The following is a 23,678-nucleotide window of genomic DNA, read 5'->3' on the forward strand; positions in this document are numbered from 1 at the left end:
CATTACTTCCTGTTTAGGTGTCAGGCATTATTCTGTACTCCAGATAGTGGAAAAATTAGTCATGTCCCTTCCTTACACTCTCCTTGGGAAAATAAGTTAGGGTATAACACAGGGGGCAGTGGTAATAGCTGTGGAGGAAACAAAGATGGAAAGGAGGCGAGATAATAGGGAGAATCATAGCTGAAGCTAATTTTTTTAAAAATGTTGTTTTGTTTTATGTGTTTGAGTGCTTGGTCTGTGCACCACTTGCATCCCTAATGCCTGCAGAGGCCAGAAGAAAGCTCGCAGATGCCCTGGATTGGAGTTCGAGATGGTTGTGAGCTACCATGTGAGTGTCTAGCTTCTCTGGAAGCCAGTGTTCAGAGAAGCCAGTGCTCGTAACTGCTGAGCCACCTCTCCAGCCCTGGAGCTGTAATTTTAATAAATGGATTTGGGATGGCTTTTTAACAGGAAAGGTGAAATTATGGAAAATATGAAAGCAAGTGAGCATCCCGTGTGCCGGTGTGTGCCTGCATTCTGATGCTTGGTAGTTGAGGCAGTAGGATCATTGAATGTGTGAGGCCAGTTCAGGACTCGAGTTAAAAACCTGTCTCAAGAACAGCCAAATGGAACAAAAGAAAAGCCCCAAATAGGTAAGAATAGCAAACGCTAGACCTGAGATGGGTGTTTTGGACTCATCCGAGGAATAGTAAGGAAGGAGGCATGGGCAGTTCATGAGGGGAGAATGTTAGCTACGGCCACAGACGTGGCAGAGTTCAGATCGAACAGTTCATTTAAAGGACTTCCGGCTACTGTGTATGTGAACACTAGCGAGCCTTTGGCCTTTGGGGTCGGGGGATTGAGTAGATACACTCAAGACCTGATTTACTGGATAATTTACTATGATTTCAAATATTTATTTGGTTTGATTAATAGGATCATTTTAGACTGTTGTGTTGGTTATAGTGTTGAGGTTAAGGAGTCAGGAGACAAAAAGACCAGCCCAGGAGTTAGATGACAACAACAGTGTCATTGACAGTTGAAGCCACAAAAGCAAAAAGGGACCATGTTTGGAGTGCAGTCTGATGGTGGAGGTGATGGAACACACTGTTAGGAGCAAGAGCCAAGGACTCTTCAGAGAGCTTTGACTGGAATACTTAGGCCAGTGTTTCTCTAACTTGACAGGGAAGATGGTGGGGTTAGTGTTGGGAGGTGAGGAGTTCAGACTTGGGCAGGTGAAGATGCCTAGAGATCAGAGAAGTAACACCCAGACTCTGCTGGGCAGGCACCGGCACAGGGTCTGGAGCTGGTTCTTGTTTTGTTTCTGAGGCAGGTGGATGACTTTGTGTAGACTCAGAGACTCCTCTGGCTACCCCTGTTTCCCTCTGTGATGGAAGAAGCTGTGGTTGTCATCATGAGTACCTGGGGTCATCGTGATGACTGCTTCCCAGGGAAAATTGTTCTTGTTATGACATGATTATCAGTTCATCTTTCTTTTTAAAATTGTGTTTATTTGTGTGTGCGGGTGGGCGTATCCATGGTGGAGATCAGAGGGCAGCTACCTCTAGAAGGCTTGTCTAGAGATTGTTGGATTTCTGGTTTTATATTTTACAAACAGCATTTAGCTTTACGTTTATGCCTTTTGTGTCTTGCCTTGAGTGCTCCTTTTCAGTTTAGAAGCGTACTTGAGTTTTGTTTGTGTGTGTGTCTGTGTATGTGTACATGTGTGTACATGTGTATGCCTTTTAATTTCTAACATACTGTTAAAAACAAAAGAGACTTCCACATTACTTTAGTTTTTGTTTGGTGTTGGTACTGGAGATCAAGGCCAGGGTGCTGCTTGTACTAAACACTGGACCTTCAAGCTACACTCCATAGAGTTTCTATTATTGATCAGATTCTCATTTCTGACAGATGAACTGTTTTAACTATGTTCTTCTTTTTTTTTTTTTTTTTTTTTTGGTGTTTTTTGAGACAGGGTTTCTCTGTGGGTTTGGAGCCTGTCCTGGAACTAGCTCTTGTAGACCAGGCTGGTCTCGAACTCACAAAGATCTGCCTGTCTCTGCCTCCCGAGTGCTGGGTTTAAAGGCGTGCGCCACCACCACCCGGCTACTATGTTCCTTTTTTTTTTTTTGAGGAAAAAAAAAAAATCTCTTGAGTAGCTTGAGCTGTCCTTAGACTGTTGATCCTTCTCTGCCTCAGAATATTGCCGTTACATATGTGCACCACTATGCCCAGTAGTCCACAGATTTGATAAGCTCATTGTACTTAAAATTATACCTACTTGTATTTTAAAATATATTGACTTATTTGCATGTGGGAGGGTACAAGTACCACTGTCTGTACATAGAAGACGGAGAACAGCTTGAGGGAATTCTTCCCTTCTACTACGGAGCTGGAAAGATAGGAGGCAGCGTGCATGTGGTTCAGGAGTACAGAATTGGTTCCAAGAATGCAAAACTGCCTCCTCCCTGCCTGCCTGGAGCCCTGACAGCAGCTTGGGGAATCATGGGGATTTGGTCTTATTCCTCAGGGAGTATGGTCTCACCTTTCCCCTGCCTCGTGTGCATTTCCTCAGTGACAAAAATGACTTACATTCTCTGTTGTGAACTCTCAACCTGTACCAACTAAAGTTCAACCACCCAGCTCCAAAATTATTTCCTAGCCCTTTAACCTGACTTTTGCCTTCTAGTTAGTGTACATAAAGATATAATTTCATTTTCCAGTGGAAAATGAGACTTGTCTTCCCTGTTTACTGCTGTCTTCTCGGTACCTGAAACAATTTTTGGCTTAGAGTAAGACTACTGAGATAGGAAAATGAAAGACCCGGTCCTAGTTACTTTTCTATTGCCATGACAAAACGCCATGGCCAGAACAATTGTAAAAGAGAGTTTATTGGGGCTTCCAGTCTCAGAGGGTGAGTCCATGACCCTCATGGTGGGGAATGTGGGACCCCTCTCTCCTTCTCTCTCTCTCTCTCTCTCTCTCTCTCTCTCTCTCTCTCTCTCTCTCACACACACACACACACACACACAACACACACACACACACACACACACACACACACACACACACTTATCCGAACTGGGATTGAAGCCCAGGGCTGTGTGCGTGCTAGAGAAGTACTCTAGTGCTGAGCTACGTGCCGTGTCCTTATTTTATTGTTTTGAGACAAGGTCTCACTCAGTTGTGTAGGCTAGCCTTGCTGACACTCTAACTCAGGCAGGCCATAAACTTGGATCCTCCTGCTTTGGCCCGTGGCCTCTGTATAAACTGTGATTGGTTACAGACCTGTGCTCTCTGGCCTGACTGGTAGCATATTTTAAAGACCCTACCTGCTCGTATTTAAGATGAGCTAAGAGGAGTGACTTGGACGCTGATGAGGCCTGCAGTTTAGCGAGCACCTAGTTAGTGCCAAGCAGTTGAGTGTGAGATCCCACCTAGTGGGTGCAGTATCAATTCTGTGGGAGTCTGTGCTTCTCAGCAAGTGTGAGCAATGTGGATTGCATTGTCTGTGTTAATTTTTCCATAAACAAAATCAAAATTTCTAACTGACTTATTTATATTCTGGAGTTTAGAAGTATTTCTTCTTCTTCTTCTTCGTCTTCTTCTTCTTCTTCTTCTTCTTCTTCTTCTTCTTCTTCTTCTTCTTCTTCTTCTTCTCCTCCTCCTCCTCCTCCTCCTCCTCCTCTTCCTCCTCCTTCTCCTCCTTCTCCTCCTCCTCCTCCTCCTCTTCCTCCTCTTCTTTTTCTCTTTCTTTTTTTTTTTTTCCAAGACAGGGTTTCTCTGTAGCTTTGGAGCCTGTCCTGGAACTAGCTCTTGTAGACCAATGGCCTCAAACTCACAGAGATCCACCTGCCTCTGCCTCCCAAGCGCTGGGATTAAAGGCATGCACCACCACCGCCTGGCCAGAAGTGTTTCTTTTAAACGGTAGAATGGGCTGACACCCTTCTCTCAACTTGACGAATAATGACATCTGGGACATGATGGGTTTGCATGTGTAATTCTCTTGTTTGATTTTTCCCCTTGATAGTATTAGTATTGTGAAATTCAAGTCTTTGTTATTTCTGTGTAAATACTGCACATCTGTTAGTTATTTTATAGAAATGCTTTAAATCAGACTTTATGCTTTCAAATGGTATTTTTAAAAGAGAGTCAGATTATGAGTGGTGTGTATTCTGGATGGTGATTACACTTTCATCCCTGCAGATTTTAAAAGACATTGCCAACCGTTACCATATGATGAGAGGCTCCAAAGTGCATTTTGTGCCTGGCTGGGATTGTCATGGGTTGCCCATTGAGACAAAAGTGTTATCAGAGCTTGGTGTAAATGCTCAGACTCTTCCAGCCGTGGAAATCAGAAAGAAAGGTAAACTCCATTTTATTTTAAAATGATACTATGATTGCTCAGCCTTCTTATAAAATCAGGGCTCTGCTTGTAGCAGGTCTTTCTTGTCAGACTTTCTGTGGACCACCAGCCAAATAATGATAGTGAGACTTATTATTAATTATGAAAGCTTTGCCTTTAGCTTAGGCTTGTTCCCAGATAACTCTTATAACTTAAATTAACCTGTTTCTATTAATATACGTTCTGCCACATGGCTCTTTACCTCTCCTCCATTTTGTATGTCCGACTTCTTCCTGGCATCTTCTCTTGCTGGCATCTCTTGTACACCTAGATTCTAACCCTGAGTTCTCTCTGTCCCCGAAAGTCCCACCTATCCTCTCTTGTCTGGTTATTGGCCCTTCGGCTCTTTATTAAACCATTCAGAATGCTCCTTGACACAGTGTACAAAAAGGCTGTCCACAGCATCTGCCAAAGGTACCTCACTCTGTTTTGGTTGCAGTGAGACCTGTGGAGTGCTTACTGCTTGGCGTCAGACACAGTGTGGGATGTGTTTTATTGAGACAATGAGACAAGGACCTTTGTGTTTACCCCATTTACCTTACAGTCTTAGTTCCATCCTTGAGGGTTTTTTTTGTTGTTGTCTTGTTTTGTATTTTTTATAATTGACTTTGTAAGAATTTCTCTTTGGAAGTTCAAGGAACAATTTGGAGCATGTTTTTGCAACTGTTTTCAGTTTAGTGTTTGTTTTTTATCATTATCAAGTTGCTGGGTGGAGCTTGTTGGCTAAAATTAGGAACAAAACTAGAAGTCAGTTCTAAAATACATGGATTTTAAATTTTGGAGTGGTAGTGCAAGCCCGTAAACTCAGCATGCAAGGCTCTAAGGCAGTAGGATCTTGAATTTGAAGTCAGCATGGACTTAAAACCAAAACAAACACTCCAAACAACTACCAAGACCCCTATGAGTTAAATTAGTTCCTTGTTTGATTCTTTCTTTTGGTAGGTATGACCAGAGAGATTTTATTTTCCTTGTTTATCAGACTGCTGTATCAGCTATAAAGGTATTAGACATATGAAGTCTCTTTATTTCCTTTTGGAACACATTCACATGGTCTTAGAATTGATATTCTGAATAATTTTGGGAGTTGATTATGAATGAGTTTTATTCTCTGGCCATTTATTGAATTAAGACATAATGAGGAGGATTAGTGAGATGGCTCAGCAGGAAAAGGCACTTGCAAATGACTGGCCTCTGCGTTTGGTTCCCAGATCACATGGTGAAAACCCAACCAGAAAGTGGCCTATCACGTGTGTGCGCGCACACACACACACACACACACACACACACACACACAAAGTATAATACTATTACTATTTGTAGACAGAAGTTTCTGTCCCACCCGGTCCTACAGCCATTCAGTCTCAAAGAATCACACAGAGGCTTATATTAATTATAAACTATTTGGCCTATTAGCTCAGGCTCATTATTAACTAACTCTTACAACTTAAATTAACCCATAATTCTTATCATTGTTTGGCCACGTGACTTGGTACCTTTTATCTGTGAGGCATTCTCATCTTGCTTCCTCTCTGTCTGGCTGGTGACTGCAGACTGAGCCTTTCATCTTCCCAGAATTCTCCTAGTCTGGTTGTCCCACCTATACTTCCTGCATGGCTACTGGCCAATCAGCATTTTATTAAACCAATACAAGTGACAAATCTTTATAGGGTACAAAAACATCCCACAGCAACTATTAGTATATATTATAAGGAATAATGTGGAATATTTTCCAGTTTTTATTTATTTGTTTGTTTGTTTGGTTTTTGAGACAGGGTTTCTCTGTGTGACAACCCTAGCTGTCCTGTAACTCAATTTGTAAACTGGACTGACCTCAAACTCACAGAGATCCACCTGCCTCTATCTCCAGAGTGCTGGAATTAAAGATATGAGCTACCACTGCCCAGCAAAATTTGAGTTAATTAAACAATGAATTGTTCTATGCTTTAAATACTTTCAAATATTTTTTCTGCTAAGAATTTTCCTAGGACTGGGTATATAGCTCAGTAGGAAGCGTGCATATCTGCTATGCATGAGGCCCTGTGATCGATTACCAGTACTGTGAGTACTGGAAGTGATAGCATATTCCTGTCCTCTTAGCTTTAGAGCATCAGAAATTGCTGCAGAGTGAGTCGGAGGCCAGCCTGGATAAACAAGAGTTCTTCTGTTTAACCATGCATAACACCTTCTTTGAGAGAAGCATGTAATAAACCATGTTTAAGAATATAAAAAGTCAGCCTGGTGGCTATACTCATAATCCTAGTACTTAGTTTGAGGCAGGAGGATTGCTGTGAGTTTGAGGTCACTCTGGGCTAAATAGTGAGTTTAGGCCAGACTGAGTTTCTCACAGGCTTTTTCTTTCTCCTCCCTTGCCTTTTCTAGCTAGATCATTTGCTAAAGCTGCAATTGAAAAGCAGAAATCGGCGTTTGCTCGTTGGGGAGTGATGGCAGATTGGAATAACTGCTACTATACATTTGATGGAAAATATGAAGCCAAGCAGCTGAGAACATTTTACCAAATGTATGATAAGGTAACGAAGTAATTATTTTCTTCCCAGTGTACTAAAGTTTGCGTCACAACAGTTTCAGCCTCAGTATTGTCCTAATTAGTGTTCTTGCTGTGAGCAAACACGGTGAGCAAAGGCCCCTTGAGGAGGACAGGGTTTATTTGGCTTACTTGCCTCTGTCACAGTCCATTGAGGGAATCTAAGGCAGGAAGCTGGTGGTAGGAACTGAAGCAGAGGCCATGGAGGAGTGCTGCTTACTGTCTGGTTCCCCGAGGCTTGCTCTGCTTTTTTATTATACACCCAAGGACCGCCTGCTCTGGAGTGGTGCTCTCCACAGTGGACTGGGCCCTTCTGTATTAACTGTTAATCAAAAAAAAATGCTTTATAGACTTACCTACAGGCCACTTTGGAGGAAACATTTTCTCAATTAATGTTCCCTCTTTCCAGATTTGTGTCAACTTGACAGAAACCAACCTGCAAAAATATCTGATCTTTGTCTTTTCTAGGGCTTGGTTTATCGATCTTTCAAACCAGTATTTTGGTCTCCCTCATCAAGGTATGTGTGTATTCCTCGGTAATTTAAAGGCTGGAACCACTTGTGAAACTTATGCATATATATGTATGATCCTTTAAAATCTTAGGACCGCGCTGGCTGAAGCAGAACTTGAGTACAATCCTGAGCATGTTAGCCGGTCGATATATGTAAGATTCCCTCTCTTAAAACCTCCTCCTAAGTTGGCGTCTCTTACAGGTAGGTTTACCCAGAGCTTGAGTTTGTTAATGCTATGGAATTATTATGGCTGCTAACATATTTACAACTTGACTCCCACAGATGGCTCATCCCCCGTTAGCTTTGTAATCTGGACCACCCAACCGTGGACAATTCCTGCCAATCAGGCTGTTTGCTATATGTCAGAAGCAAAGTAGGTAGTTGGTTATATCTTTTTATTTTATCTTACAAATAAGATTCATATTAAATTTGTTTCACTCTCATGACCCCTTTAAAATCCAGTGCATTATCATTTAGTTCCTACACTCAAGAATAGATAATGCATTTGAAGACCTTTTAGTTGTTGTGGGAAAGTGAAGCAAACGTGAAGTCTGGAGTGTCTTGTGAACTGCTCTCCAACCTTGAAGTCGGCTTCTCTAATGTGATCTCATTTAACTGTAGCTGTCTTTCTTCATGGGTGATATCCTCTAACTTCATCTTCAGGTATGCTCTTGTGAAGTGTTCCACGTCTGGGGATGTCTACATATTGGCTGAAGATAAAGTATCACCTGTTGCTTCTACCTTGGAAACAACATTTGAAGTTATTTCAACATTTTCAGGTGAGGATTTATAGATGTCCAACTGTCAGTTATTAAAATTTTAGGTTGGTTGGCATTTAGTAGTTCCTTGGATATTCCCCACTGTGAATTGAAACAGATGTGGCATCTATGTTTCTAGGGGAAGACATGAAGAGGTATATGTAGTTTGTTTGAGACAGAGTTTTGTAGACAGAAGTTTCTGTCCCACCTGGTCCCACAACCATTAGTCCCAAAGAAGCACACAGAGACTTATATTAATTATAAACTGTTTTGCCTATTTCTCAGGCTTATTATTAACTAGCTCTTACAACTTAAATTAACCCATAATTCTTGTCTATGTTTAGCCACATGGCTTGGTACGTTTTCTCAGTAAGGCATTCTTATCTTGTTCCCTCTGCATCTGGCTACTGGCTGACTCTTTGCCTTTCCTCTTCCCAGAATTCTCTTTGTCTTGTCACCCTATCTATACTTCCTGACTGGCTACTAGCCAATCAGTGTTTTATTAAGCTAATACAAGTGACAAATCTTTACAGTATACAAGAGCATTATCCCACAGAAGAGTCTTACTATGTAGACCAGACTGGCCTTAAACTTAACTCACAGAGATTCACCTACCTCTGTCTCTCGAGTGCTGCGATTAAAGGTGTGGGCCACCACACCTGTTGTCAAAGGCAGTGCTTCTATCAGAAGAATTTTTTGTGAGCAATAATTTGGGACTTCAATGCAGTGACTGATTTATATAACTGTGGGGGTCTGGGATATTTAAAATAGATTGCAATCCTTAGAGATGATAATATCTTTTGAGTTTCTTGCTAAGATACAATCTTATAGTAAACATAATTTTAAAAATGGAATGATCAGTTAGCTAAAGAAGAAAACCATCTTAAGTTAATCATTTAGGTGTAAGATAATTAGAAGGATGGACACACAACCTATCAGAATGCAAAGGGAGGTGTAAGAGGCAGGCAGGGGCTGGGGATTTTAAGATCTCTGGTCCTTGATGGTACACTAGGTGAGCTAGAGGACCCAGTCTGTTCCCTTTTCTTGAGGGCTTGCTCAGTAAGCCTGGAGCGTGTTTTGTAAGTGTGGAGCATGTTCTGTAAGCCTGGAGCGTGTTCTGTAAGCCTGGAGCGTGTTCTGTAAGTGTGGAGCATGTTCTGTAAGCCTGGAGCGTGTTCTATAAGCCTGGAGCGTGTTCTGTAAGTGTGGAGCATGTTCTATAAGCCTGGAGTGTGTTCTATAAGCCTGGAGCGTGTTCTGTAAGTGTGGAGCATGTTCTATAAGCCTGGAGCGTGTTCTGTAAGTGTGGAGCATGTTCTGTAAGCCTGAAGCGTGTTCTATAAGCCTGGGGCGTGTTCTGTAAGTGTGGAGCATGTTCTATAAGCCTGGAGCGTGTTCTGTAAGTGTGGAGCATGTTCTGTAAGCCTGGAGCGTGTTCTATAAGCCTGCAGCGTGTTCTGTAAGCCTGGAGCGTGTTCTGTAAGTGTGGAGCATGTTCTGTAAGCCTGGAGCGTGTTCTATAAGCCTGCAGCGTGTTCTGTAAGCCTGGAGCATGTTCTGTAAGCCTGGAGCGTGTTCTATAAGCCTGGAGCGTGTTCTGTAAGCCTGGAGCGTGTTCTGTAAATGTGGAGCTTGCTCAATAAGAGCATTACCCGAGCTCCTTTTTGCTTTCATTCTGAGACAGGGCCTCCTTAAGTTCTCTTGGACTCCATTTGATTATGTGTTTGCTGTAGTAGACAACAACAGATAAACTGGTAGAATTTATTGTGAGGCAGTATGTGTAGCTGCTTATCCCGACAGTGGTGCGCTAAGCAGATACTGTAATCATCTGCAGTCTATAGATTCCTGGATATCATAAATCAGAGGGAGGCCAGTTTTGAGTGCAGCCAGTCTTGTACTGTTTCATCCTGTTAGAGACCTAAATAGCTTAGAGGCAGAGAACTTGCCTAACATGTTTCATTCCCAAAACAAGGAAATAAAGATGCTAGCTGAGTCTAGTGGTGCACACCTATTATCCTAGCAACTGAGAGTGGAAGCAAGAGGATTAGGTATTTAAGGTCATCCCCAGCTACATGGTGAATCTGAGATCAGCCTGGGCTCTGAGATCCTGCCTGATGGGGAAAAAAAGATTTGATGAGGCTTGATCCCAGGACATCGTACACGGAAAGGATGCTCTGCCACTTAGCTGTCGCCTAACCCTGCATGTAAATCTCTTCTTCGTGGTTTTCTTGACCTGCAGGTGTGGATCTGGAAGGTGGTACTTGTAGTCACCCTTTAATTCCCAATAAAGAGTCTCCTCTTTTACCTGCCTCTCATGTGACTATGGCCAAAGGAACAGGATTGGTTCACACAGCCCCAGCTCACGGTATGGAAGATTACAGCGTAGCGTCTCAGCACAACCTCCCTATGGTACTGTTTCTCTTTTTAATTATTCACCTTGCAGAATGAAAATGATTACTCCTAACATCTTTGTTTCTTGGTAATAACAGTTTTTGTCATCATAGCTAAATTGTGAAATGATTACATTTATGCAACATCCTAAAACATTATTAATCCATACTAATTGAGAAAGTTTCCAAAATTATCACAAAATCAGAACAGAATTAGACCTGAAGAACATGCATTATTACACAAGCCACTTTTAAAATATACACTGACCATGCTTAATTGTGCATCACTTTACTGTACTTCAGAGATGTGCAGTTTTTACTAATTGAGAGTTTGGGGCAAACCTGTGTTAAGTAAGTCCCACATACTTTTTTTAAAACTTATTCTTATTTATTGTATGTGTGTAGTTTTTTTTTTTTAACCTGCATGTATGTCTGCTTGCCATGTGTATGCCTTGTACCCATGGAGGCCAGAAGAGGGCACTGGATCCCCTGGAAGTGGAGTTATAGATGGTTGTGAGCCACCAGATGGTCCAGCACCATTTTCCAACAGCTCAGATGATCCTTAACAGTTTTTAGTCAAAAAGTATTTTGTAATTGAGGTAGGTACATTTTTCAAAACACACTGCTTGTGCACATTTAGTAGCCTATAGTGTAGCCTAGGCCTAGTTCTTATTTGTACTCGGAAGCTGAATAGTTGATGCACTGGCTCTGCTTGCCTGTTGCTTTCCTGCCATTCACATTTTCCCTACAGTTGTCTTTAACCAAATCAGGATACTTGTAGGGTGCTGAGTCACATCGACACATTGTTCCCACTCCCTGAACAATGGCAAGTAGATTTTATTAAGCACTTGGAGGGAATGGCTAAGCTGTGCCCTTTCTAAGTTCCTGTGCTTATTTTACACACTGTAGTTAGCAACCTTTACCATTTAGGTGAGAAGGATGCAGGCGAAGAAGGATTCTTGGCCAGCGACCTGTAAATGAGAGCGGTTAGAAGTATATTAGAGCGCTTGTGCTTTTCAGTATTAACCTTTAGGTTTGTGCTTCAGCAATACATTTTGTCTTCGGTCGTTTAAATATATAAAATTCAGGAATCTCTATTGACTGAGGAAGAAATACTCAGGTTTTTAAGTAGAGAAAAGGTGGACTCTGTATTGAGGTGCTCTATGTTGTTTACCATGGATCGCCGTAAGGTAAAGTGTCTCGGTACATTAACTCTGTCAAGTGGTTTGTTGCAGGACTGTTTAGTGGATGAAAGTGGAGTGTTCACTGATGCTGCAGGCCCTGAACTCGAGAACAAGGCTGTACTTGAAGAGGGAACAGATACGGGTGGGTGTCATCTGTTGGTAGCCCAGGATGTTTCTGTTAGGGACCAACAGCAGGACCCCTCCCCTATTCAGTCAGTCCCCATGCTTCTAGTCAGAATGAACCTTTTGGTTAGCCATACAGTTGAAAAGGAACCTTAGGACCTGCTGTCTTCTGTCTCAGATCTGTTCTAGTTTCTGTAGATCTAGCCAGTCACTGGAGTCATGGTTTTGGTGGGGAGGTGTTACAGAGATCATCTGCGTATTGCTTCTGTGAAGGGATTGAAATCAAGATTGGGGTGGGTGTTGCATGTGAGTCAGACATTCTTTGCTCTTTCCGGAAGCTTCTTCACGAATAGCTGATCAACTGGAGGCCTTCTGTCCTTAGGGATTTAGGAGGGAGCGGTTTGATTCAATGTCTCTGTCCCTTCCGGGGACGGGCAGCTTTCTTTTCGCCCCTACCCAGGTCCAGTTCCTCCCTAGAGCCACAGGGTCTGTGAACTTTGTCAGAATACTTTTAAGTTCTGTCTAATGGGAACTTGTTTTAAGTTATAAAGATGCTTCAGACGGCAAAGAATTTGTTGAAAGAAGAGAAGGTGGTGCATAGCTATCCCTGTGACTGGAGAACTAAGAAGCCTGTGGTGATTCGCGCCAGCAAGCAGTGGTTTATAAACATTACGGATATCAAGGCTACAGCCAAGGTAGGAAAGGCCTCCTGCTGCGAGGGCTGGGCTGGGCTGGCCATTCCCACAGTAAAAAGGTGTGTCGGGATGAGGGCTGCATGAGAAAATTTCTGATTTATTGATTGTGATTTATGGCTTGTTTTCCTAAAATTATAATACTTTTAGGCATGAAAAGATCCTGTACCTGATTCTTTCATTCTACATTTGTAAAAATAAGGTTTAAAGAGCGTAAGTGACTCATCTGGTCACTCTGTGTCTAGTGTCTTAAGAGTAGCTTAGGCCGAGTTGCATGACTTCCTAGGAACTCGGTTTGATGACTCTTCATCCAGTTCAGACAGTAATGCCTGCCGAAGCAAGCCAGTCAGTTTCCATGGCCAATGTCTGCCACTCTCCCTCATGATACACATTTAGTGAAATTTTTGTGTCCTCTGTGACCTTGAAATTAAGACTGCTGAAAAGAAGGAAACAAAACAAAATTTCAGTTCATTTAAAATTTTGTTTTGGGGTAGAGAGATTTAAAACACTTTAAAACAGTGATTTAAAACACTTGCTGCCCTTGTAGCGAGCCAGGGTGTGGTTCCCAGCACCCACTTCAGTCTTCTCACAGCTGCCCCGGCCCTTGCTGCAGGGCTTCTGCTGCCCTCTTCTGGCCTCTGCCAGCATTGTATGCATATACACCAATGCACACATGCACACAATTTTTCTTAAATGTTGCTGTAAATTAACTAATTTTATAATTGGTGTTGCAGGTTTTCAAGCTCTTTCATTTAAATCACTTGTCTGTGTCTATGTTTTCACATGAATCGATGCATATTCCAAAAACAGTTTGATTTTATTAAATGTAGCACTCACATGTGTTTATTAGCCAGGGTGAATGCACAGGTACTGTGCTTGGCAGCTGGCATCTAGGAACTGGCCAGTCCATCCGTCGGCTTGGTAGTTAGAGTCCTCGGCAGAGCTGCTGCAGAGGTTTATACTCCTATACTGTGCAAAGTGGGCATGTGACATGTAGTGTTTTTATTTTTCATTGCCATAAAGGGTAAGTCTGTTTTTGTTGTTGTTGTTTGCTTATTTGCATGATTTTTTTGGGGGACCTTATGTACCTCTTGCTGGCAGCAACTCACTATGTAGGCCAAGCTAGCCTTGAAATTGTGGCAGGCATCCTGCCTTAGCTTTCTAAGTGTGGGGATTCTAGCCATATGTTTATCCATATGTCCATCTGCCTGCTCTTGACAGTGGTGAAATCTGGTTTTGTGGCCACACTTTGAAGTCTTTGCTTTTCTGTTTTTGGCCTGTGGTGGGAGTGGGAGGGATGTGAACGACTGCACACATTCAGGATGAAGAACTGTATTAGGAAAGGTCAGGACAGTTCTGCTTCTCCCACTTGACCTAATGAATGAATTGCAGGAGTTGTTAAAAACAGTGAAGTTTATTCCCGGAGCGGCGTTGAATAGCATGATTGACATGCTGGACAAGCGGCCATACTGGTGTATATCAAGGCAACGAGCTTGGGGGGTTCCAATCCCTGTGTTTCATCATAAGACAAAAGATGAATATTTGATCAACAGGTAATTCTTTTTTGTTGTTTATTGTTTAAAGTGAGTTAACATTTTCTTGAACAAGTAGTGTGGACAATTAGAATTCCTTGTTAGTTAGCCAGACAGTGGTGGCACATGCCTTTAATCCCAGCACTTGGGAGGCAGAGGCAGATGGATTTCTGTGAGTTCGAGGCCAGCCTGGTCTAAAGAGTTAGTTCTGGGGCAGGCACCAAAGCAACACAGAAAAACCCTGTCTCAAAAAAGAAAAATAAGAATTTCTTGTTAGTGTTCATTTGTCACTGGTTCTGAGATGATCTTTGACTATGAAGTCCAGGCTGCCCTTAAATCCGGGTCCAAGTAAGTGTGCTTCTTTGGCCTTCTAAATAGCTGGATTACAGGTATGAGCCACCAGCTTCATCTCATCTCTTTCTGTCTCGCAAGATTCAGTCTATTGTCCTGCCTCACCCTCCCTGTGCTGCGACTGTAGCGTGTTCCAGCTTACCTGGAAGGTCATGGCATTGCTGGACCGAGAGATCCAGTAGTCAGGAAGACTGGGATGGGATGATAAATTAAGGCCAGGAGTAGAAAGTCTACAGAAAGAGAGCGAGAAGAGAGAGAACTAGGCAGTCAGCAGGCTAATGTGGTCCCTATTTTAATGAATTGATGAAGTAATTGTTATGCTGTCCTAGCTCTCGGCAATTCTAGATTGCTGCTGTTCTGTTGTGCGCCCTTCCCCGGATCCCATGTGTGTTGAGTGTGAGTGTGTGAGCTGGGATTCGGTCTGTGACTCCATGCCCAACTACTTGTTGCTGATTTAACAGAGGTGGAAAGGGAATGCTAATCATTTCTATTAGGAATTTATTTTAGGTTTTTGTTTTCTTAGAATGCTTTGACTTAATTTTAATTTGGTTAGTGAGATTTTACTAAATTATGCTATAGCATCAGTGACATTGGCTAAGTGTTTGTTTCATTAGTTGGGGATCTGTTGAGGAGTTTGAGGGACAGAGATAACAGAGATGGGGTGTTTGAGAGACTGTCGGCACAGGCTGGGCAGCCCTTCCCTGGGGTTCTGTTTTTCATGGCTGTTGTGATTGTATGTCCTTAACACTACCTTACTGAATGCACCTATTTTAGAAGTTTGAAATATGGTTGTTTAAGTTGCTTTTTAAAAAGTCATCTATGATCATATAAGGGGTAGGCTTATTGCTATTTCTAATAATTTTGTAGTGGGAATTGTTGTGTCAAGGTCCTGCATGGGCTCTATAGCTGAGCTAGACTCTGAGCCGTGGCAGTTTGCTATTTCCTTTTCATGATAGTGTAGCTTTAGTGTTTTTGTGTGCATGTTCTTTTTCACTTTGATCCCATACCCTGTGAACTTGGTTCAAAGAGAACAAGAGCTTCTGTCTTGAACACTGTAGGAGTATTTGCTCACCGACTTCATTCACAGAGGAGGTGGCACTTCAGCTGACCGTGGGAAGAGTGCTCTGCAGGCATCAGGGAGAGCAGCCCACAGGACACGTGTACAGAAACCACACCTGCTCCAGGGTCGGGAGAGGCTAGGAAGGCAGTCAGTCTCTAAGGACTGGCTGGGACAGACTGTAAGGAATCTTGAATAACATATTAAGGAATGCCGAAGTGGGCAGAAGTATTTCAGGATAAGCAACTAAAGGCTAGATTGCAAGACTGATTATTGTTTTTTTTTTAAGTATTTTTAAAGTTTTATTTATTATGTTTACAGTATTCTGCCTGCATGTATCCCTGCAGGCCGGAAGAGGGCACCAAATCTCATTGCAGATGGTTGTGAGCCACCATGTGGTTGCTGGGAATTGAACTCAGGACCTTTGGAAGAGCAGGCAAAGCTCTTAACCACTGAGCCATCTCTTCAGCCCAAGACTGATTATTGTTTAAAGGTTAGAGTTAACTTGACTCTGCTCAAGTATTGTTGCTCTGTGGTTCTTATAGAACTTAAGAGTTTGGTCAGTTCTATTCCACTGTCTTAATACATCTGTTGAGAATGAAAGTGATCATAGTCAAGATAAATTCACACAAGTAAACTTAAAAGCCACCGTTGTTTCTCAGTCTTTTGTTAGTAGAATGCAAGATTTAGGGCATTGCTGTGATGTGATTAAGGTGGATTGAATATGTATTATTAAAATGAAAAAGTAGAACAAGTTTTGTTTGTTTGGGTGAAAGGGACTGGTTGAACCTAGGCCCTCTCAGATGTTAAACATACACTCTACCACTGAGCTGTGTCCCCAGACTTCAGCAAACTGGTGGAGCTGACTATTGTTTTCAAAGTAAAACTGTAGCTAGATTGAACAGTAAGTTAAGTGAAATACATGCGCTTTGTCAGACACACAGAGACACGTCCACACTGCCATTGTTTCCATTTTATTTCGTCAGCAACATTTTCCTACTATGTTACAGACACTTCCGTGATCTGAGACAGAACTGTCCGAAGGTGTCAGTTGATTGCTGGTTTGTAAGTAGTGGAGACATACAGAATATTGGCCTACAGAATGACAGACATACTCAACCATACTGTCTGTCAATTCATAGGTCATTTTCCTGTACACCAGTTCACGATGAGAACTTTCACTGTCTTCCATGGCGGGATCCTTCTAGTGACATAGCACTTGAATTTTAAAATATTTATATTCTTGTAATTTGTTAAAAAAAAAATAGAAGGAAGGTTATCATTTTTCTTTTTTACTCAAATAAATTCAAGTACCCAGAAATTTCTATCCTTCTTTTTCCACATTTGTCGCGAGCTGGTGGCCATCAAAAGTAACAGCATCTCCACTGGAAATCGGTACACAGTCCACATGGAGTTGCTGTTACATGTGATAACTCCATCAAGTTTGTCGGAGGATTCCTTTTGTTTTAAAACATGTAGTTAGTGTGTATGGTTCTGAGGACTGATCCTGGAGTTTGGTGTATGCCAGGCAAGCATTCTACAGTAGACTGGAGCTGCACCCTAAGTCCTCTGCCTCCTCCTGATGGGAGACAAGATCGAGCCTTACCTTGTAGTCCTGCTTCAGCTTCCTGAGAGCTGGGACCCGGGGTGAGTGGCGCCACGCCTGGATCTCCTGCGCCTTTGACAAGCGTCTTCACGTTTCCTCTAAACATGCTTATTTTGCAAAAGAAAACCTGGATTTATTCATGTTCTAAATAAGCTTAAAGACTGGTGGGCTTCAAACTCTGAACTTGAAAGCTGACATGTTAATTTCATTTATAGTTTTTATTTGCTTCTTTTTCTTAAGAGTAGTTCTACTTTTGATATTTCAAAAGTAGAAAAGTTGTGGAAATCTATTCCCCGGTTAATAAAAACAAGTAGTTTTGACCTGAAATGGATAAAATTTAGAAACATTGACGACCTAGAGAAGACGAGAAGCCGTTGATGTAGCTTCTTCCCTTATTTCAGGTGTGTGTTGTCGCCCGACACTTTTGACTTAGGCAACGTGGATCCGGCTTCTGGAAACCTATAACTTTGTGTTTGTTAAGTAAAGAAAGCATCCTAAATCAGCTCCGGCTGCCTTTGCAGCTGAGTGCAGCAGTGAATAGAGCAGAGGCTCTTCCTTCTGCAGCCCCATCTGTTCTCAGTCACGCTTAGTAAACAGAGGGGAAACACTCAGCCTCTTACCTCGCTCTTCAGGAGCTCCCGGGGGTCTTGTCCTGCTTGTCCTTTTCCTAGAGAGCACAAGAGTGAGATGACAGCAGTGGCTCCTCTTACCTGGGAACCCTCGGTGCTGCCTCCTTCCCTGCTAAATATGTCCCAGGCCACTGAGAGCAGAGCTCGGTGATTGGCTGCTCTGGGAGCTACTCACACTGCCTGGGTTTTCCCTGATGGAAAACCGAAGCAGGAACATGAAATGTGTCAGATAAGGCCTTTGAGTCAAGTACAAAGTTTTATTATGGTCTGACTTATTGCTCTGTGAAATACAGCATTAAAATGAAACATGATTACATGGTGATAAGTGGCTTCACCCACTTTTATCAACAGTAATTTATACTGCTCTTTAGGTCATAAGTCAACTGTGTGTGCAAGTGTAGTAGAATAAAGAGAATTCTTGAATTTGCGAGAACAAATTGAGATCTTACCCCCAAAGAACATAATAATGTCACAGGGAAATTCTTAAGAAATTCTTTTAAAATATTTGAAAGCATGATCTCATTGTAAGTCATCATGCTCTCATGCTCTCACTTCTAAATATTTATCATAAAGAGGTAAGACTAATGAATTCTGTATAAAGATATGCGTGTAAGATGTCCAGCTTAGCTGTTCATCATGAAATATAATGGCATACAAAAGAAGACAGGGCTGGGTTATAGCTCAGTGTTAAAGCCCTTGCCTAGCACTCATGAGGCCAGAGGTTCAAATCCCAGCATCACACACAAGTACACAGATGAAATTTAAGTCACTATTGGAGGAGTAGTGATCACAAAGACATTTAAGGTGGTAGCTTTGCTCTAAATGGCTGCCCAGGTCCCACTTAATGCAGATGCAGTGACCAGACCTGTCCAGTATGTGGCTGCTTCTAGGTAGGGTAGGGGTTTTGGTGGGAAGTAAGTACTCTACTACTGAACTGCATTCCCACCTCTGGGTTTCCTGAGACATGGACTGTGTAGCTCAGCTCTGCATAGGCTTGGGGGCCTCCAGGTTACCGCCTGAGTGTTGTGTTGCTGGTCCATGAAAAGTGTGGATGGCAAGAGGAAGCTTCTGTTTGTGACAGCAGTGCTGTGCACTTGAACTTTGATGTGTTCAGATGAAAGGCTTTTGTTAATCTACTTTTTAAAAATTAAATTTGTTCTAAAATTCAATTAACTTTTTTTAACTGACAAAATTATATACAATTGGCACATACAACTTAATCTCTCAAAAAACATGTATATTGTATTAATATATATGTATATTGTATTAATATATACAGGTTTGGTTTCTGTTATTCTCTAATTCTAGAGTTGATTTTTTTGTTTGTTTTAAAAATATAAGTTATTTGTTTGTCCAGAATCTTAGGACAGACCTGACTATAGAGCAGGAGGCTTAGCAAGGGGCAGTGAGTACTTTCCAGCGTGGGGTGTGAAGTGGGAGCACACCGCTCCAGGGAAGCCCGCCTTCTCAGCCGTCACAGCGCCTCTTGGGTGCATTGAGAACACTTCTCTTTGCTTCAGGTTCCTAAGAACCTGGGATAAAAAACAAAACTGGATTGTTTTCTTGGTATTATATAGATTAATTTGGCAATTTTGGGAGAAATGTGTCTGTGTGTATGTGTCTCTGCGTGCATGCATGTATTTGTGGTTCCAGGCCATGCTCGTGCTAGGTCAGTGTTCTCTTAACTGATCTACACACCTACCTTGACTGTGTTGTTTGCTACTCCCTGGTCAGTCCTGGGAGCTCATGTTGGCCTTGAAGTCGACCATCCTGTCGCGTCCTCCAGAGGTGCTGAGGTGACAGGTGCCCACCACTGGGCCCTCAGGAGACTAGAGTTTTACAAAGCACTGAATATTGCTTTTCATTGATCGAGATTTACATTTGTAGTTGTGCTATTTGTGAAAATATTACTAAAGTAAAAGGAGGCTAACTCAGCAAGCACCCTTACTATGTGTAAAATGCAAGAGTGCTTAGCATTTGGGTAACTGAGGCAGGAGGATTGTGAGAGCAGCCTGATCTATGTGGTGACACTGCAGAAAAGAAAGGAGATGGGGTGCGCTGGGAAAAATAAAGGAGATGGGGGTGAGCTGGGAAAACGGAATAAGCAAGCTTGTATCTCTGCTGTTGAAACATGGTGACATATGTAAGTGAGTTACTAATATTTTTATAAGAAAATGTTGCAGTTAAAGGAACATTAGGTGCCTAAGGTGTTTGAAGTTAGGGTTTATAGTTGACTTATCAAGATACAGATAGCAAATTTAACATCCTCCTTTGATTTATAGACTCAGCAAAAAACTTTAGTGTGGCTGAATAAACACTTAAACTATAATTTTGAAGTATTATTGAATTTTCTGATATTTACGGAAAAGAAAAATAGTTCATTGAAGTTGAATTTGTTGTTAGGAAGTGGATGTGAAATATGTCATGTAAGGTTACTTGCTTTTCTTTAGTAAGACTTTTTTTTAAAGTAAAAAAAGATCACAATCTTCCTTTTACGGCTTTTCATAGAAACTGAAGCTCAGAAAACACAATATTTTACTCTTGCTATTTGCCAACAAGGCAGATAGAACTTGGTCTTTGGACTCTGCTTGCTCTGTCAATACACTAATCTCTTGAGACTCCCTCCTTCCAAACTGCCTTCAGCCTCGACTCACAGCCTCCTCTGCCTGGGCAGTCAGAGCCCTTTGCTTAGCAGCTCCAGAGAACAGGGTGTGAGTTCAGCCAGGGGCTTATGGGACAGCGTGGGACAGAGGCCTGATTAGACGACATCCTTTCAAGGCCTAGTTCCAACTGTGTCACTTATTTAGACTCAGGGTTTATGAAATGTAGACACAGCAGTCAGTTGAGTGTGCTCTGGAAAGAGAATCCATGGCCCCTTTGGTATTAGTCCCTCCTGATTGTTAGGTTAGTATGAAGTCTGAGCAGTTTACTTTCACTTCTATATTGGTTTTTATCTGTTTATTCCAAACATATTTAAAAGTTATCATTGTTTGCCTAAACTTGGCAATCTGATGGTAACAAAAAGGGCAAATGACACTCGTGTCCTGACTTTTTCTTTTCTAAGGGAAAATGCATAGTTGGTGTGAACAGCATACCCACTCTAATATGTGTATTATATGAATACACATATAATGAATGCTCTTTGCTAGTATTCTGTTTTATTCTCTGGGGCGTCAAGTTTATTCATATTTTTCTGTTACTGAGTGGTCATATTTTCTTAACTGATAAAGTGTTCTGTGCAAACTGTATAAAAGACTAATATGTAACTAAGTATTATTGTCTTACTAGTTATTTATTGCATAAAGTTTTTATGGTGTCATATGGAAGGCTTATCTTCACTGTTAAAGTCCATCTGAAGTGAGTGTCCTAGCAATCTGGATTTGTGCCAATTTTAGGTTTTAATATTCATGTTATAAGTAAATTCTTAGACATTTTGGTAGCATTATACTTTCAGTCTTTTATAAAATATCACCTTAATTATCTTTGGTTTTTTGAGATAATCTCAGTCTGTAGATCAGGCTGGCCTTGCGCTCACAGAGGGCTTTCTCTCTCTGTGCCTCCTCAGTGCTGGAGTTACAGGTGTGAGCCGCTATGCCTGGTTCCTTTCTCCTTTTTTAAGATTTATTTTGTTTTATGTCTGTGGGTGTTTTGTCTGCATACATATATGTGTACCACATGTGTGCCCAGTGTGCACAGAGGCCAGAGAGGGCATTGGATCCCTAAGACTAGAGGTACAGTGGTTGTGAAGGGCCTTGTGCCTAGGAACTGAGCCTGGGTCCTCTGTGAGGGCAGTAAGTACCCTTAACCGCTGACCCGTCGTCAGTCCCCACCATCGTCTTTTGTGAGGTGTCTCAGATTTCAGGCTAAAGAGCGTGTTAATTTATATTCCCTCCTTGGTCTTCTTCCCTCTCAGCCTTATTAGTCTGTGACTCAGCAGAGCCTGGGCATTTTGCTCTGCACGGTTAATAATGTACTGTGCAGATTCCAAACTCAGTGCTCCTCCCTGTTCACTGTTCTGTCCAGTCCCAGAGCTGCGGTGGGCCCGCAGTCAGTTGTACTAGTGGAGTATGGTAGAGGGGGCCGTCTCAGAGGTGGGGTTTACTATGTGTATTTCAATCTTTAAATAATAACATGGCAGCTGAAGAGGTAGCTCCGTGTTCAGAGCACTTATTGCTCTCCAGTGGATCAGAATGTTGTTCTCAGCACCCATATCCGGCACTTCCGATGGCCTGTACCTCCAGCTCATGGGGTTCCAGTGCCTGCTGGTCTCCAAGAGCAGCTGCACAAGCGTAGTAGACAAACATACACAAACACACGAGAACATAAATAAATTCTTTTTTTTTTTAGGTTTTTGTTTTGTTTTGTTTTGAGGCAGGGTTTCTCTGTGTAGCCCTGGCTGTCCTGAAACTCACTCTGTAGACCAGGCTGGCCTCAAACTCACAGAAATCTGCCTGCCTCTGCCTCCTGAGTGCTGAGATAAAAGGCGTGCACCACTACCACATGGCCAGTCTTAATTCATACGTAATATAAATGTATGTTAAAATGACTAAGTGTTGCCGTAGGTATTTCATTTATTAGGTCAATATTGAGTCTCTTAGTGATGTGCTGTTATTAGTAGTTTACAAACGAGAACACTGAAGTCAGAGGGGCCCAGTGCTTTGCCCAGCATCCTCTGGTGAGTTAGTGATTAAGTCACCACTCGCCACACCCAAAGCTGTGGGAGCCATGCTGCTGCCTGGAACCAGGACGGGGACCGTGAGCTCCAGGCCTGTTTCAGCTACATAGGCTGGAGTGTTGCTCAGTGCTGGAGCATATGGGGGCCTGAGTTTGATCCCTAGCACCACAGAGTAATACAGATCTCGTTGCCCTGGGGGAAATCCTGTCTGTTTTGTCACCCGCTGTAGCATCTCTAGCTCCTGGCGTCTTAAAGACAACTGGAGCTGCTTGGTTGTGTTTGAGCAAATTGGTCGGGTTGTTTCTCAGTTCTTGGCCACATGAGCGAGGGAGTCCAACTCTGAGCCTCCCTGTGTGCTTTCAGTGTCTGAGTGGAGTGTGGGCTTCCTCGTGTGTCACAGGCAGAGAACCCCTCGAAGGTTTCTGAGCAGGAATTCCGTGTGACAGCAGCGGTAGGAAAGCAGCTCTGTGAGCGCGGGCATAGCTAGACTGAGCCGAGTGATGCTGGCTTGATTTGACAGAAAATGAGGACCAAGGTTCCTGGGTAGGAAGTAGATGGACTGAAATAGCGAAGCGAGGAGACATTCATCTTCCTGTTTGGGGATGTATGTGAGCGAGATGGTTTTATTTGTACTGTGCAAGCGATTAAGATTCTGTTAAAATTAGAGGAACAGTAAGTGGCAAGTGGCTGTCACCCATCACGATGATGCATTGCTGGTCCTGCCTCTTTCCCCCACAGCCAAACCATCGAGCACATTACGAAGCTAGTGGAGCAGCACGGCAGCGATGTCTGGTGGACCCTGCCCCCCGAGCAGCTTCTCCCGGAGGAGGTCGTGGCTCAGGTAAACTGCCCTTGGTGAAAATCTGAGCAGCTCTTGGAGCCAAAAGGGATTTTAAGCAATTGCACTGGGAAACTTAAGAGTTTCCTTTCCAGAATTAAAGGCAGAGGCAGTTGAGAAGTGAGCGCTTTTACTTGCAGCCGAAGCATAGTTTGTTAGACAGCAGTGGAAGGTGGGGTGCTTGTGACCTCACGGGACCCCAGTTACCCAGGTTGGGTGACTAAGCAGACAGTACCACGAGAGAAGTCACCTATGTTGGCACAGCAGGGCTGCGTGAGCTCTGGTGTGGCACGTCCTGATGGTGTCCTCTGTTGGAGCACACTGGGATAGCAACACCAGCACTGATGTCACTGTGTGACCGTTCACTTTTCATGCAGCCGCAGGGTTGTATTAACTGTGAAG

At 42.6% G+C, this 23,678-nt stretch overlaps 1 protein-coding gene across 1 annotated transcript in view; it reads left to right on the forward strand.

Moving 5' to 3' along the window:
• Iars2 (isoleucyl-tRNA synthetase 2, mitochondrial) overlaps positions 1-23,678 on the forward strand; it is a 40,433-nt gene that overhangs the window by 2,231 nt on the left and 14,524 nt on the right. Inside the window, exons 3-13 of the mRNA XM_048439506.3 lie at positions 4,189-4,348; positions 6,767-6,915; positions 7,398-7,447; positions 7,533-7,642; positions 7,724-7,814; positions 8,105-8,220; positions 10,439-10,608; positions 11,825-11,915; positions 12,440-12,591; positions 13,981-14,141; positions 23,177-23,279. Coding sequence (XP_048295463.2) covers positions 4,189-4,348; positions 6,767-6,915; positions 7,398-7,447; positions 7,533-7,642; positions 7,724-7,814; positions 8,105-8,220; positions 10,439-10,608; positions 11,825-11,915; positions 12,440-12,591; positions 13,981-14,141; positions 23,177-23,279 — 1,353 coding nt within the window. The remainder of the gene's footprint in view (positions 1-4,188; positions 4,349-6,766; positions 6,916-7,397; positions 7,448-7,532; positions 7,643-7,723; positions 7,815-8,104; positions 8,221-10,438; positions 10,609-11,824; positions 11,916-12,439; positions 12,592-13,980; positions 14,142-23,176; positions 23,280-23,678) is intronic.

This window comes from Myodes glareolus, chromosome 5 (genome assembly GCF_982192425.1).
Source record: "Myodes glareolus chromosome 5, mMyoGla1.1, whole genome shotgun sequence".
Classification (NCBI taxonomy): Eukaryota; Metazoa; Chordata; class Mammalia; order Rodentia; family Cricetidae; genus Myodes; species Myodes glareolus.